Raw genomic sequence first — 16,001 nt, 5'->3', positions numbered from 1 at the left:
TCTTCAAAAAAAATGTATGCCACCTGTAATCGCACGAATGTTGGTCTTTCACTGATTAGTGAGTAACAGCGATGTAAATAGTATTCTTTCTCTCATGAATATATGAATAGAAACAAATGATTTTGATGAATGATTGCTTAATATTTCGTAGATTACGTAAATTTATCGAACACACGTCATAAAATCATACTTCATCTATCAGTTGCACAATAAATTTCGAAATGTTGATTATTAAACAAGAAAGTCGTCTCATTATTTATTTCAATTTATGAAATTACTATCAAATAACTAATCAGTTCAGCGAATCGTGCGGCATCTTGATATATTGATCTTTGAATAGATTTTTCCGACAAATTGCATGTCATCGAGTCGACGGTTTCGCAGCATATCGGCCGCATTTCCGACAATATTCATCGCGCCCGTTCGCCAGTTTCAATTTGACTGTACAGATGTTTCCCGAGACGCCGCTCGGTCTCGCAAGTTGGGATATCCATCCATAGCTCTCGTCCGAGCGCTGTAACGGCGCCGGGAGTTACGGCCGCGGAGATGTATGGTAATTGTACGCGGCTAACTTACAGACTCGGAGCGGCCCGGGGGCTCGAAGTGCCTTCCGGTAGTATCACTGGCTCAACATCCACCTGCAGATACCAGAAGGGAACTCGCAAGGAAACCCGGTCGAGTTAACAGCATCTCCCACCCTCCCCACCCGCGCCAACCCCCTGGGTGGATGCAGCCGACACCGAGAGACGTCGAGGAAAGTTCGATCGTCTGCCTTCGAGACGTTTCGGCACTACTATATACGTGTATCTCTCGAAAAGTAGCTCTTCGCGAAGCGCATTATGTTGCTTACACTAACGACTTAGAATCCAGTATTCGAGTGATATCAAGTACAAGTTTGTGCAGTGTAATGTATATCAAAGTACTCTTTATGAAATATTTTGTGTTAAAAAAACACTAAACGATATTTAAGTAGTCAATTCAATCTGTATATTGTAAAATATGAAATATAATAATAAAAGTACCATTTTACAAAAGTTAATTTCGTGTAATTAAATATAAGCGGTTTATCCTGATTGTGTTCAAATTGTTTTTTTTTTTTTTTAAAGCAGAATCGCTGCAGAAGGCGCGGCCGATTGACCGGTAATTTCGATATCTGCAGCGGACGCAAAAATAGATTGCGATTGAGGCGCATTGGACTCTGAAGGACCGCCAGCATCTTTGATCGTAATAGAGGATTTTAACGATGGCAAAAGGGATCTCGGAGTCGCCGGCAAGATCAAAGAAGTGGGAAGATAACGGGGTTTTTCGAACCGAGGGTCGGGTATCTGTTTATCAATACTAGCCGCGACGTTGCCCACATGGCGAGCCGTGTCTATTTTCGTGATGCACACTCGTGCAGTCGACTACCTGTCTCGTTTCTTCCACGTGTGCCATGTTCCGCCGCAGGTCGGTGAACAATAAGCAGAGTTAGCGTCCAAGATCTCCGGCAGAACTCGCCCTCCCCGCAGCAATTCGGCTGATTCGTCTCGCGGGATCGCGCTGCTGCATGCGCAACGATTGCGCGAAGTTCCCAAGGCGGTAGTTGCGAGAGCTGCTCGGTACCTTCGGTACCGCGCTACGAATTGTTCGTGGTTCGTGCACGTCAAACTGAACCTTCGATACTATTGTGGTGGCTGGATAACTTCATCTCGCAGCGTATCAATTATACGACTTTGGTACAAGTTCAAATAAACGATGTTCAAAGTATATTTTGTTCTCCGAAAAATTTTGAAAAGCATTATATTTTTAAAATTTTAGGAAATATTTTAAAACGTTATTAAATTATGACAGAGAAATATATTTAATTTTCCTCGTATAAAAAGCTGCACGTTTTATATTTAATTCTTAAAATTTTCAAGATAAATATATCTCAATATAATATTATGATAACCGACATAAATACCACAATGAGAAAGTATGTTATTTCGAGAAAATTTGTATGAAAAAGACAAGCTGAATATTTATGAAATATTTATATAATAATCTTAAAATATTATCTAAAGTGAAATCTATGGTACTATTTTAACGAGTTGACGTTCTATGTAACTTCCATTGCGTCTCGCAATATTTTACGAACTATTCATCAATAGGCAAACTTAATATATGCGATGCAACTTCGGCAGCTTCGTTCGTTGAACTTGAAATTATATGCGTAAGGAGGCGTACCCTTTATTGCGATGAAAATTATTATTATTATTACCTTCGTAAATGCGTGCGATTATTTCCTCGTAAATTCGTCGCAAGGACGGCAATTTGGCCGCGTCTGATATAATTTACGATCGCGGAAAAAAATGCGTAACGGGGAAACGTCGCGCCGGCGCGCCGGCGGAGAAATGCGATCGTGCGTTACGATAATAAATATTCCGCGGGCTCTTGAGGTCGCTCGACCGGCCCGGAGACCGAGATTACGCCAGGATGACAGGGCCGATGCCGATGATATCGCGGCTTTATGCAAAAATTGCTAATTACTGAGCCCTGCGATGAAAGCGTGCGACAACGCGTCACGCTCGGGCGAGGCCGCTCGCCGCCGCCGTCGCATCTCCTAACTTTGTACGTACGAAGCAGCTAATTACTGATCTACGATCGGCCTGCGAACCCGCGGTGCGACGTCGTTATTCCGCGGGAGATTGTACGCGGCAGATAGCATTATGTATCGAAACAATTTCGCCTGTTGCTGTATCTCGCGCCCGTATACGCGCGCGACTGCATCGAGCTGTGTTCTTATCGCGCTCGACGTCGTTGTAGTTCTCATTGTCATCGCCGTCACTGTCGTGGTAATTCGCGGCGCACGCGCCCGGAAATATTAACTCGGCCGTTTTACTTTGTCATCTCCGGTTCGTCCCGACTGTCAACGGGGCTGCATTATGAATGCGAGCCAATTTAAAATTCATTACAAGGTGCGGGGGTTTCCTCCTCCGTCGCCGGCACCCCCTCGCCTGTCACTTCTACCGGCTTTCACGCCGCACCTCCGCGCGGTGGGGATAATTATTCGTCACTGTAACGTTTCGAGAGCGCGCCCGAGCGTGCTGGAGCGACGGGGAGAAAGGATGCAAAAGAGAGAGAGAGAGAGAGAGACGCCGAAGGGGAAACGAGAAGGAAGAAGAAGAACCGAGAAGCATTTATTATGGAGAAAGAGAGAAGACGGGAGATGGTGTACAAGCGGCAGCCAATCTCCCCCGTCGTCCTGCTTGTTTATTTAAATAATGCACAGGGGGGTTCAAGCCTTGGAAATGGATGAACTACAAAGCCTCTGAAATCCGCTACGAGAAAAGTGGCACGCTCGCACGAGCCGGCTCTTGTGACAACGGAGGAAATCCACCTGCCACGCGCCCGCGATACTGGCCTGCCACTTTTCGGGGATATTCTCCGCGCTTCCGCTTTTTCGACTTTCACGAAACAGGGTTTAGAGCATTGTCCCTGCACGTACCGGGAAGTTTAACTTTAGGTTTGGTTTTCTCGAACCACATTTGCTGCATTTAAGATAGGGGAAATGTATATTCGGCTTTTCTACTAAAATTTCAAAAAATTATAGATAAGATGCAAGACACGCAAACAGAAAGAGAGCATCTCCAGATATCTGACAGAATGAACAAGTCGAGGAAGTATTTTTCTTATCAGAAAATGTAAAAATACGACAATCATTTTTTATCTCGCAATAAAAAAAACTAAAAGAAATTAGCTACATTAATTAAAAATACATTTACATAATTAATATTCTTCTGAATTATAAATTCTTTGTATTTTATTGTTATTTATTTAATTATATCTAGATTTTATTTAAAATGTCGTTTTGGTTTACATCTCTCTGTCTTAGCCGATGAGCAAACTTTTCCAACGCCGAAAATAAAAAAAAAAAGGGGGAATGAGGTTGAGAAAATTCCAGACTGCAAAGTGGGGGAATGAATCAATCGCGCCTCTTGTCTCGAGATAGCTTCTTCTTTATAAATAAGCGGAGCGAGTTCGGAGGCTGTAGTTCAGATATTCACCGGTTGATTACCCGCCCGGCGGGGCCGGGGCTCGGCTCCGGTTGGGGAAATCCCCCTGGGAGGACGCTAACTCGACAACTGACAAATTAGCCCGGCGCACCGACGACACTTGCAAAATAGGTCGACAAGAAGACGCCCGGTTTGAATTCGACGCCTGCCAGATGAGATTCGCAACCCAGTCGTCGAACTCAATTTTACTCACCGACAGGGTGAACGATGCGCCGGTGGACGCCGGTTATCGGTCACACGAGATTAATCCTGAGCCCCGAACGGAGTAATTAATCGACACTACGGCCAATGTCGTTGATAGGCAGCGATCAAGATTGATTGAGTAATCGGAACAATTTATGGCATGTACCATCTTTTCATATTATTTTATACGTGTTTTTAGATATCACATAATGCATGATCACATGATGTGACGTCTTAGATATTTCTTATTTTCAGGAGCGCCTACTTAAAATATTGAAACCCGATCATACCACTGGAAAATCGACGGAAATCAAAATTGACGTTTCTCTAGGGACGGAGACGCGTTTGCGATTCTATGGAGTCGCTCTCCTTCTCGGCACGAGAACCCGAGGTTTTTCAAGTCCGGGAAATTCCTCGTTGGTGGCTAAGTGAATTGGAAATAAAAAAAAGAGCGCCAAGCCGGATAAATAACGTCCGATGACGACGTTCGCGCGAAGCGACGTCGCGCCGGCAATACTTTTCACATCGCCTCGGTGAGAGGCAGGGGGATTGTTATTCGTGCGGCGTAGTGCCTCGGTGTCGCTTTCACTAGAGTCGGTTACTGATAAACGAGCGGTTTCAACCCCACGCGTCGCCCCCTGAATGTAAACTCACCCTGCCTGCCCGGCGCGCTTTAAGCTCTTAGCGCGGGTAAACGCTCGGTGTAAATCGTTTCCGAACGTAAACGATTGTCGACGACAGACCTGAAATTAATCGTTGTGATTCCAGTTGCCGAACGAAATGTGAAAATAAATTTACAAGCGTTATGATGTCTCCAGCTAAATCAAATATGCAGTTAAAAATACGCGTTAAAACAAAATTTAATACTACTTAATTATTCTTGCTTCATTATTGTGTTATATATCTATTAAGAATTTTAAAAAATATAGTAACATATTGATAATAAAAAGCTGAGCTAAATCTTGTATCGTTATATCGTTCTATTTTCTTATCCTTACAAAAATAATATTTTGCACTGCAATAGAAATTAATTAATTAATATTTCTAAGCGCTGCGCGTGGTTCTAAAATAATTCAATAATAAAAGAAGTTATTTCAAGGCGCAAATAAATCTTCTACAATGATATATAGAAAATACGTACTATCCTATCTTATATCATCGTTTAGGCCATTCTCCGGCAATCCGCAATAACATTCGTCCCCGGCAGAGCCAGGATTTACGAGTAACGGCGGGAAAGATGTCGTGCGCGACGAATCGTACGACAAAACCCAACGGCGTGCCCCGCGTACGTGAGTGGCCAAAGGTGGAACGTCACGTTTTCACACGAGATCTCCGGGGAACGATGCCTCAAACGACCACGTGGGACTCGAAACGCACCTGCACCGAATTTCTACGCCCGGAAAATTGCTGTCTCGTCGTCGATATCTCGCGCCTGGACGAAATCTTTCCAGCCCCGTGTATATATACGCGTGTATATATACGCGTGCCGGCAAAACGATAAGTTTGTCATAGCCAATTTATACAATTGACACGGCGGGATGCGACACCCGCTATTTGGCACTGGGGACTCACGAATTTATGGCTAATGTGCTGCTATATCTTAGTTTCTTTCTTTATTGTAGCGCTTCAATTTCGTTCACTCTTAGAAAAATAGGATATCGTTAATTTTCTAAATGATGATTCGAGTACATGAAAACCGAGAGATTAAAATTTTGTATTATTTATAGAATTACAGAAAAATGTTAACTGAAGCTGATTGATTAAATTATGCTGAAAATAAACGATCAAAATAACTCTTCTTATTTGTCACTTGTTAATATTACACAATTTTACAATACTTAATAACTTTTTGCTTTTTGAAAATAGACAAATAAAATGAATGAGTACAAAATTGATTAAAAAGAAGACAAAAGAAGGACAGAAAATCAATTTTTTAATTATCAATAAGTTGATTGACTGTTAGTCAAAATCACATTAAAATCGGGGTGTATCCGTTGCACGAAGGACAGCACATCAAACCAAACGTTCACCCTTCATTCTTACCGCCCTTACTTTGCTTGCATTGTGGCGGACGATTGGTATTCAGCTCGGTAAGTCCCTTGGATTCATGTAACAGCATCGGGGACATGTGTCAGCCAGGACAATTGGTAGTAAGGGTCGGAAATGGCTGTTTAAAATTGCATCGAAGGCCTACCGTTAAGGGCACGTGCGCTTTTTAATGTCCCGACGAATGCTTACGATAATGTCCTTTAAGCTTTTATTAACGGTTATCAAGGTACGTGGCCCGAATGGCCATGGCCATTCTCACGCGACAGCGCGAGCGAACCGCGATCCTTTACCCACAATATCCTGTCCGAAAGAGTTCTTATCCTATTTTCTCCGATTAAAACTGCTTGCACGCAAAAAGTTGAAAGTATCGATCTCTGCATTTTTTTTCTCGTTACAGTTAAGATGATAAGGTGTGTCGTGTTTGAGTAATATTAATGACGTACTATGAATAATACATGAAAAGACTAAATGTAAGAAAAACATTCTAAAAGTAGAATTGTTAACATTTAAATTATAAGCAGTAAGAAATTTCTTTTGTTATATCATCTAATCTTACTTTACTTACTTTGTGATGTGCATATCAGACGTATTTTAGAAAGTTTGAAATAAAGCATAGAAATATTTTATAAATTTAATAAAATTGAGAATAAATTATAATATAGATAATGTTTCCTTCATGGACTGCGTGACATCGAAAAATATATTGCAATCTTCCCACTCATCTCTATGTGATCCATTATAACATTATTGGTGCCAGAGGGTCTCGAACCTCATGGGAAGAAAAGTTTTGCCAATGATTAACCGAAGTCTAGTTTGTGACTTTGATGACTCGACAGTATTCGCCTCCATAGATTTGTTAAGAATAATTAAAACCCGTCACCCAACATTACACATTTGCTTTACAAATTGTATCATTACCCTGAACAATTTTTTCATACATTGATATTTATCAATAAATTATTTAAAAATGTAAATTTTGTTTAGAGATAAATCAATTACTTATATAATTTTTAACTTATTTAGGTATAAATTCAATTTGTTTACTTTCCCTACTAGCTTCATGAAAACTCGCCGCTGACGACAGTAAACCAAAGCAGCATTGCATTCGCTCGCTTTTTTTTTTTTATTCAATTATGATAAACAAAATCGCGCGCGAGTAATCGAACGAGGAGTCAGGCAAGCGAGCTTGGTAAAAGACAGTCTGGCGAGTTTGCTAATAAGATCCTTCAACAACGGCAGATCAAGGAGATTCGGAAAAGTCTACCGTCAAAATTCGACTAGTATAATCCACCGAAATGTGTGCGTTTCCTTCAAGTTCGAGGGGCGCGATTCTATGGCGACAACGTGACCTGGCCGACGTCGTGCGGGGGTTGTTTAGCCCCAAGTCCCGGAGGAATTTATCTGCCGGTCAGTCACCCTAAATGTCAGACACGACCGTACAATCACGTGTCGGCCGTTATAAATACGCGACATATCATACACTAAGATGCCATACGTTTCGGATGACAATGACATTTTTAACGCAACGTCCGTATTTACGCAGCATCCGTCCTGCATACCGATGGAAAGACCGTTGGCGGGCGAGAAGGATTCCTCACCTGGCTGAAGGACATCTTTAATAAGGCCGCAGGTGAGTTGCCGTCACTTTTGGGACGGAGGTTATTATTTTTTGCCATTCATCATTGCGTAATGCATGCATTATATAAGCCGCAAAACTTATACGATTGATGATGTTACATGTGTTCTCATAGATTAATTTGCTTATTTAAGACGAAGATTAATTCATCACAAACAATGTAGATGAGAAATTTTATCATGATAACCTTCATATAATTTAATTGTTGCAATTTGTCACTTATGTAATGCATTGCACAAAAAAAATAACTACTACTGGAAAAATATTCACGACATATCTGCGTCGTGAGAAATTGCATACATCTTAAACTTCTGGTCGTCACGCTATATCACATGACGTAAATCATCGGTAAAATAACATGTTGCAAAAGATAGAAGCTACAAAGCTGACGTCGCGGTCATCAATCGGGCAGCAACAGCAACAACGCTTGAGCAACCAAAAATAGCGGTTCCCAAACGGCCGGCGGACTCTTCGGGCAAGGTCGGCGTCGTTAATCAAAAACTGGCTAACTTCTGCGCGGCGCAATCGACGACGAAGTTCGACGATGGGAACTTTCGCGTCGGGAAGTGTAACACGGAAGACGGCGAATACGCGAACGCGAGTCAGCAGTTTGCGATTTACGCCTCGTCGCAGTCGAGTCGCATCGAAGTTGGAAAAGTTTTTGAACGCGTAACGGATTCCGTTTCTTCGTGGCTCGATCCTAGCAAGATACATCGATCGGCGAGGAACGACGACGCGACTGAGTTTGACGATCTCAATGTGGCCGCATATTATCGCAATTACACAAACCAGAGACACTGTTATCGCCTGCCACCACGGACGAAGCAATCGCCTCTGAGATCGTATGATTCTAATAGAAACATCGGCGTGCCGACGCGCACGATCGCAGATTTCGCTCCTAGAAACTCGAAGCCGCCTATCAGAGAGCCCAACGCGATCGAAAAACGTGAAAAGGGTGAGAAGGAGAAGGACAAAAAGGAGAAGAAGAAGCCGGTAATACGTACGGACGGATCCGTTGATAATAGCGAGAACCGAGTGGCGATGGAAGCGGACGATAACCCGAAGGGCGACCCCGACGCGGTGTTTCGTTACGAGCGGGGCGTGAAATTTGCCGAGGAACCGGCCGCCAAGGCGAGCGATAACGATAACTTGGCCGAAAAGGGACGGCGATACGTCACGAAGCGGCTTTGGGGAGTGAGCCTAAAACAGCCGAAGCCGGATGTCGAAGATGCCGCTTCGCTGACATCCGAGAACCCCGGAAGAGGCGCGAGTGAACGTCAAAACGCCTCTCCAACCGTCAGAATCGACGAGGCAAAGAGTAACGTTTCCTCGGCGCTAAACTCCTCGGCGAAAGAGGCAAAAACAACCGCGGAATATCTCTCGACTCCATCGAGCAACTTAGTTTCGCCAAATGACGATCTTATTGCAGCGGAACGAGAAAGAATTGACGCAAGCCCGTCTTTGAATTTTGAAGCCCTTCGAAAAATCATGAGCACATCACCGAACACGCTAGAGGAAGTAATCACTGTCGACGATGAGTACAACGTTCCAGAAGGAGTGTCTCCAGACGCCGAAATCGCCGCCTGGAAGAATCTCTTTATGAAATGGAAATCAATCGCGGTCTCTCAGAAACAAGATTTTCTGCCGGACGATTATATAGGAAACCTGAAGAAGGTGTCTATCCGACCGGAAGCGCCGCAGCCAAAATTAGACGTGCGAGTCGTGAAGTCCATCGAGGACAGCATGAAGGACAAAGAGATCGATTCCATAAAATCTATAGAGATCGAGCGCTCCGGATTCATGGACGTACAAAGATCAGACAGTCATTCGTCCAACAGGAAAATGCACACTTTGAACATGCAGATTCGCTATGCACATCGCAACGCAAATTTTATCACTCGACGAAATATTGAATTACTTCCAGTCAGTTCTACTTATGTTGAGAAAACTATTCAGATGTGTCCAGGATCAACGTCAGCGTTCTCCACAAATTCCGAAAATCAGACATCAAATCAGCAGAGTGAAAAACAAAGAGACTCAAAAAGCCATGAAAAAAAATCTGACATTACTACAAATTCATTAAACGCTACAGGACCTCTTTTATCCAAGGAATGTCAAACATTTTCAAAAATTAATCAGAAACAATCATATGTCGATAGCAATTTGGCCAAGATACGAGCCATTGCTGAGGATAAAAAAACAAAAATTTCTTTAAACCAATCGCAAGTCACTGAAAAGTCGAAAGATCACGAAAAGACTGCTTGTCTATCAAATGCTGTTTCTGCGCCTCTTCAATCTGTACAAAAAGACGGATCTCACTTTAATAACAAGAATATTCAGAGCAAAACAAAGAATTCCGAAGATTCTTATGTATATACAAACTTGCAAAACGAAAGCGCTACATATGTCGCTTTCGATGCTCCATCAACCGACAATGATCGAATAGAATCGTACGCAGCCAAAGAAGATTCAAAATCCAACTCGAAAAACGAGAAAAATACCACCTTTGACTCGGATGTGGAGGACGTGGACGATTTGAGCAAGGATTATATCATCGATGGTGATTACGTACGACTGCCGGGCGATCCCTATCCTTACAGTAAAGAACACCTGGATAAATGGCGCGTGCCACATTCCAGAAGCCTCGTTTACAAGTCGATCAAGCGAGAGCCGTCTCGCTCTGATTCTTCCTTCGTCGCTCGGTCATCGCTGAGAAATGTCAACGACTCGTATGCAAACGCCGCCGCGGTGCCGCGCGATTCCCACGCTGGAACGGTAATGGAGACTTCAGGAAGCGGCGACAGCGCAAAAAACGCGGGACGAGCGAGCGGATTCCACATGTCCTCCCGGGACCAGCGGGTGGCACCTGATTACCTGCGTGTCGACGATGCCGCGGACACGCTGGGGCTGCAGCAATGGACGCAGGCCTTCTCGCGGCTCGGCGCGGCCGACGAGAGGACGAGCCAGACGGCGCGGGACGGCGACAACGTGTCGCTGCACGCGTATCATCAGTGAACTCGCTGCGAATTCGCGACGTAACTTCCGGCGAGTGTACACCCCGCGGCACCTTTGCATAATTCAGTTCTCTCGGTTAATTAGGACGGGCTCGTTGCCCGCGTCGTAACGAGCGAGGGTTCCGCAAACTTTAATCCCAGATTGCGTATCGTTTCCGTCCGCCTGCTGACGTTTAAGTGCACCGAGTATGAATACAATGAATGCAAATGTTACTGACATTTTTTTTGCAGTATTTTATGCTGTAGTCTTTCTTTCTTTATCCTTTTCTTATTTTTTTTTTGTGATAAAAATTTAAAAAATGTAATATAAAATTTATTGTTAACACGTAAGTGAGAAACAATGTGCAAATAATAGTACATACATGTTATTATTTTTCATATCTAATGTATGTATTTTCAATTAGAAATAAAAGAATAGAATGAAGAATATAATATGCAACAAAACGCATTTGATTCAGTTTGTTTTTTACAAAAATAATATGTGTAAACAGCTACAAAAAATTTAGTTACATTATAGCGTAAAAATAAGTTTTTGAAAGTAATTCATAAATATATATGCGACAATAACGTAACTAATTTTCAATAAAACTTTAAGAAAAATTATAAAACTTAGAATTTTCGAGTAATAATTATGTCCTTACGTAATGTATTCAGCACTGTAGTTATTCAACAGACGTTTGCTGCTTAAATACTAGCTCATTCAGACTCGGTGCGTAAGCAGCTTCCTTTAGTTCATCGAGCTCGCTACGGACGAGCGCGTCTCCCGCCTCCTGAAATTATTCTCCACTCCCATAAACACGTTCGCCTTCTCGCGTTTACGATTAAAAGCGGATAGGGAATCGAGCCGGGGCCGTATCCACGAAATTACCGTATACGGGCGCGGTTAGCTCGCCTTAAGAGCTTTTTTGATCCTCGAGACGATCGGGCATTAATCCACGGCCGACGCACCTGTCGAGAGGCGGCAGCGGGTAGGCAGGGGGGGAGGATAAGGTTGGAGAACGACCGGCTTAGGTCGTTCAATCAGACACGTGTACTTACGTATATACAGACGCGCATCCCGCACTCGTCTTCCTCCTGCGAACGGGCGAACTATCGACCCCACCGCGCCGAGATATGCGTGCCTACCGGTCACGAACGCGGCCGCTCTCCCGGCCTGGAGGCTGTTATTTGACTACCGGCGGGATCTCCGAATCGTCGACCCCCCATCTAATCATTCAAATCGCAGGCGTCCTGCCGTCCGTCTAATCGGCGGTGTGTACGCACGCCGCCGCTGCCACATCGCGTCCGGTATATCCTTCGTCCGGGGTGTCGAAGCGGACTTTCCCGCGTCCGAGCGAGCGCGGGAGAGCGAAAGAGAGATTCGAGCGAATCCGGCGATTCCACTGTGGCTACCATACCGCGCTGCTACCATCGCCGATAATGCCCGCCAGTAATGGCAGACCTCATGGCCCTGATTACCTTCGCGCCGGCAGAAGACACGCGGACGTAGCTTAGCCTCGGTTACGGCAGCTGGCCGTTGCCGTGCGTGCCACTTTCCTCGCCGTTCGATCGCTCACCCGCCGATCCATCCCGCTGTCATTCGCTCCCGCGGACGCAAACACCGCGTGCACTTTTGCCGATGCTGTCCGCGTTTAACGGAACGCAAATAATGAGTCTCGAATGATGCTGCTCGAATTAGAACTGACTTGCGGCTCAAGATATTGCACCTTCGAGGTAATTCGGGATCATCGATTTTCAACGATTAATTCATTGCGCTAAACTTTGGAGAACGGAGGTGACTATACAAAATCGACCGCATTAAATTTGACTTTAATTTGAGAAATCAGTAATTCTCGATACAATCGTGAAGAACAAGGGCTGTAAATGCCATAACAGTTCGATTAAATTCTCATCCTTATTTTCTATTCAGAAGAAAAAATGGAAAAAATTCACTTGTTGAATACAAAAATAAATAATTGATAAATGGCGGATTTTTTCTAATCTTTCGTATGAATCACGCCGATGTATCAAACAGCGAATTTAGATGACAAACAACGCAGCACGACAAGGCCAACAGGATTGGCATTGGTAGCAGACGCTGTTTTATTTACGAGTAGAATCCGCTGACTGCTCCGGGTTCGCTCCTCCTTGACCCTCTCCTCTCGTTCCCGCCGGGGTTAGAACGATCCTATCTCCGCGAGACGTAGCCGCGGATCATTCCTTTCGGGGTCTCCCGCGCTATAAAAGATCGCCCTATGGTTGTATATTACTCACGCCATCGTGTTTTCACTTGGCACAGCGATCGGCACCGATATCATAACTCCTTGTCGTACCGCCGTTCAACCAGCAAGTCTGCCCGCGCGACGAGGCTTCCTCTTGGTAGCGATAGCAATTCCGATATAACCGGCAGCCGTTGTAAGACGAGGACGAACATCACTGGCAGATAAAGCGAGATTCTCGTCAGTTAGTCTTGGGTCTTATCGCGCCTAAATGTGACGAATTTTCTGCGTTTCGCAGACCTGACGCGGTGATTTGAGATTTGCTATACTAGTTGCTAGCTGCATGACCGATCCTCAAATGATTAAAATTTTATATACTAATAATTATTTAGTTTTGCATTTTTTAATTGCATAGCCAAATATCCACTGAAAAGGTTTAAAGTTCAGTGTTTTATTTATATAATCTTTTAACAGAAACTCTTTATTAATCACTTATATAAGAAAATGTATATTGTGAGAAAAGAGAAAAATAATTATATATTTTAAAAATTGATCTGAACAATTATAGATTAATTATGCTGATATTTTCAACTTATGATTCATTTTGTCACCGATACGACAATGACGATCTCTCTAGGAAAGTTCATATTCTGCATTCTAAATGAATCATATCATAAATATGTCGCGACGTTTCCGTTAATAGAAGGTCGCCAAGGAAGTGACTGAGAATTCCACAATGTTAGCATCGTCGTTTCTCGCATAGAACCATAATCCGGGACGTTGCGACCATCCGTGGCATCCGAGACACCGAAATAGATGGTTTACAACCTCCCTTAAATACGTCAACGTTTATGTGTGGATTCCCGAAAGTAAATCGACGAGGAATGTTTTCATACGACGGCTCCGTCACGAGCCGAAGCCAACTTAAACGCCAAGTCAGAGAACCCCCCACTCGAGGCGAAATCACCGGTTATTATTAATAACGCGAAGAGCGTCTTTGTTTACGGTGTCACGAGCTTTTACACATGTGCAATTTTATGATACATCTACGTGGAAAGTCTTGTTCATTTTGGCTTGCAACATCTTTGAGCAGCATGCATTATTAAAACAATTGTGATCCCGGCATCCAAAAATTGACACATAAGCTGTCGAATAAAAAAAATCTAATTTTGTGAATTAAATATATAATGGATATTTCATCAAGTTTTCAAATTTTATTTTAATAACGTTTTTAAATATAACGGTAACGAAGCAGTTCCTTTTCTACTAAAAATTGCGAGTTTGCATGCACATCAGATGCATCCAATTTCAGCAATGCGAATAGTAACTGTTTCCAGTGATTTCAACCCTAGCGGGATGTGCCCTCCAGGTGGCAGAGCGAGGGTTAAGTAACGAGTGTCGTCCACACACACACACGTATTCCGCAGTGAGATGACGTGATTCCGCCCGAGCGGTCGAGTGGTCGCGCCTCGGGCGCAAGTCACCCCGCGATCGTTCGCCGCAGAGCGTGGCCCCGTAGTGACACCACAAAAAATCACGGCGCCGCTTTCCGGCCGGATATCTTTCAATTACCCGTTAATATGATAGGCGGCGGGCGTAGTTGCAAGTCACCGCCGCGTCGTTGCCCGCAGCGTGCGCACACACCACATACGCGCGCTGCCCGTAAATACACACGGTGGAATTCGTTACGCGTGTGCGTGTGATTAATCGACGTCAACCGCAGACTACGGCGCGAACCTCGCCGAGGGAATCGCCGGCGATCCGTTGACACGTCGATTCGCGGTTTACGCGCGCGCCGAAATATCCGCCGCGTGGCGCGAGACGAAATTTATGCGCGCCGTGCGCGCGCGAAGATCGCCGGGCGCGAATGTTTGCGTTACGCCGGACGGTGGTTAAACGCGGTTACAATATTACTGCAGCACGTTGTAGCCTAATCGCGTCCTGGTAGACAGCCAACTCCAGAGTTCTGCGCGGAGTGTTTTCTGATCGTGATATCAAAGGGCTGCGCGCAAAGCGAAAGCTACGCACATGATCTTGGCAGTCATGAGTGTCGACTTAATTTTATGGCGACCGTGTAATGGAGTTAAGTAAACTAACAGCTTTGGAAAGAGGGACTCGGACTAGTTTCAAACTTTTATTGTATCGGCCTAATCATTGAGAATGGAACGTAGTTTGTCAGAAAAATCGACGCATCTTAAAGCAATCCTTGTTTCAAAAAGTTTGCATATGTTAATAAAGAGATAAAAAATTAATTGATAACAGTATTACAGTATTAAACCATCTATTTTGAAAAATTTGTGTCTTAAATATTAAAGATTATATAATATTTTGTAAAGCTAAATGTCCCGGAGCTAAAATTATTTTTTTATAAACAGTATACGAGAAAATTAATTACAATTTAATCATTTATAATATAATAAAAAAACCATTTTCAATTGCAGATAAATTGGTAACCCGTAATCGCGAGATGCTTGACTATTTACAAGTGGAAATTAACATTAATGTGTATTTTTACAGTTGAAAATATACTTTTGCAATTATAATACGAACGAGCGTATTCCGACGACACGAGGAATCCAATATCACCAGCGGCAATTTGCGGAGAGCACGCGGCGAAAGTATCTGACATTTCCCTTTCGCGCGTAAGTCCACCGGCTGTCCTTTTTCCCAAGACCGGGAAATGGAAAACGTCTTTACGGAGCTCGTCACCATCAGCGAACATCTGTCGCTCGTTATTCTCATTCGGAAGTTGGTAATTACGCCGGAATTCCAGGCATCGCAGAAAATAGATTGCCCATTGTCAAGTTTTACTTCCCTGCTCCGTTTGGTATAAATTTCCCGCGAATTGTTTCTCAATTAATAAATTTTTTAGAAACAAAAATATGTT

The 16,001-nt window shown here is 43.6% G+C and overlaps 2 protein-coding genes and 1 long non-coding RNA gene across 5 annotated transcripts in view; 2 read left to right on the top strand and 1 right to left on the bottom strand.

Annotated features, from left to right (window-relative positions):
• The window catches only part of LOC137000337 (uncharacterized), a 126,324-nt gene extending 121,293 nt beyond the window's left edge, over positions 1-5,031 (top strand). For both annotated transcript variants that reach the window (XR_010890595.1, XR_010890596.1), the window contains exon 7: positions 579-5,031. This is a non-coding gene — a long non-coding RNA (uncharacterized lncRNA). The remainder of the gene's footprint in view (positions 1-578) is intronic.
• The window catches only part of disco-r (disco-related), a 378,404-nt gene that overhangs the window by 287,834 nt on the left and 74,569 nt on the right, over positions 1-16,001 (bottom strand). The gene's annotated exons all lie outside the window — the stretch shown is intronic.
• On the top strand, positions 7,418-14,138 carry LOC137000335 (uncharacterized). The gene is made up of 3 exons (XM_067356523.1): positions 7,418-7,673; positions 7,810-7,896; positions 8,273-14,138. The coding sequence occupies exons 1-3, from the start codon at positions 7,562-7,564 to the stop codon at positions 10,915-10,917; spliced, it is 2,844 nt and encodes a 947-aa protein (XP_067212624.1). The 5' UTR covers positions 7,418-7,561; the 3' UTR covers positions 10,918-14,138.

Source organism: Linepithema humile, chromosome 6, assembly GCF_040581485.1.
Source record: "Linepithema humile isolate Giens D197 chromosome 6, Lhum_UNIL_v1.0, whole genome shotgun sequence".
Taxonomy (NCBI): Eukaryota; Metazoa; Arthropoda; class Insecta; order Hymenoptera; family Formicidae; genus Linepithema; species Linepithema humile.
This window is presented reverse-complemented; position numbering and strand designations above follow the sequence as displayed.

Coding starts and splice junctions, on each gene's coding strand:
- LOC137000335 (XM_067356523.1), top strand. CDS start 7,562: ATGTGTGCGTTTCCTTCAAGTTCGAGGGGCGCGATTCTATGGCGACAA. Junction 7,674..7,809: donor CCGGAGGAATTTATCTGCCG/GTCAGTCACCCT, acceptor GTATTTACGCAG/CATCCGTCCTGCATACCGAT. Junction 7,897..8,272: donor CATCTTTAATAAGGCCGCAG/GTGAGTTGCCGT, acceptor ATGTTGCAAAAG/ATAGAAGCTACAAAGCTGAC.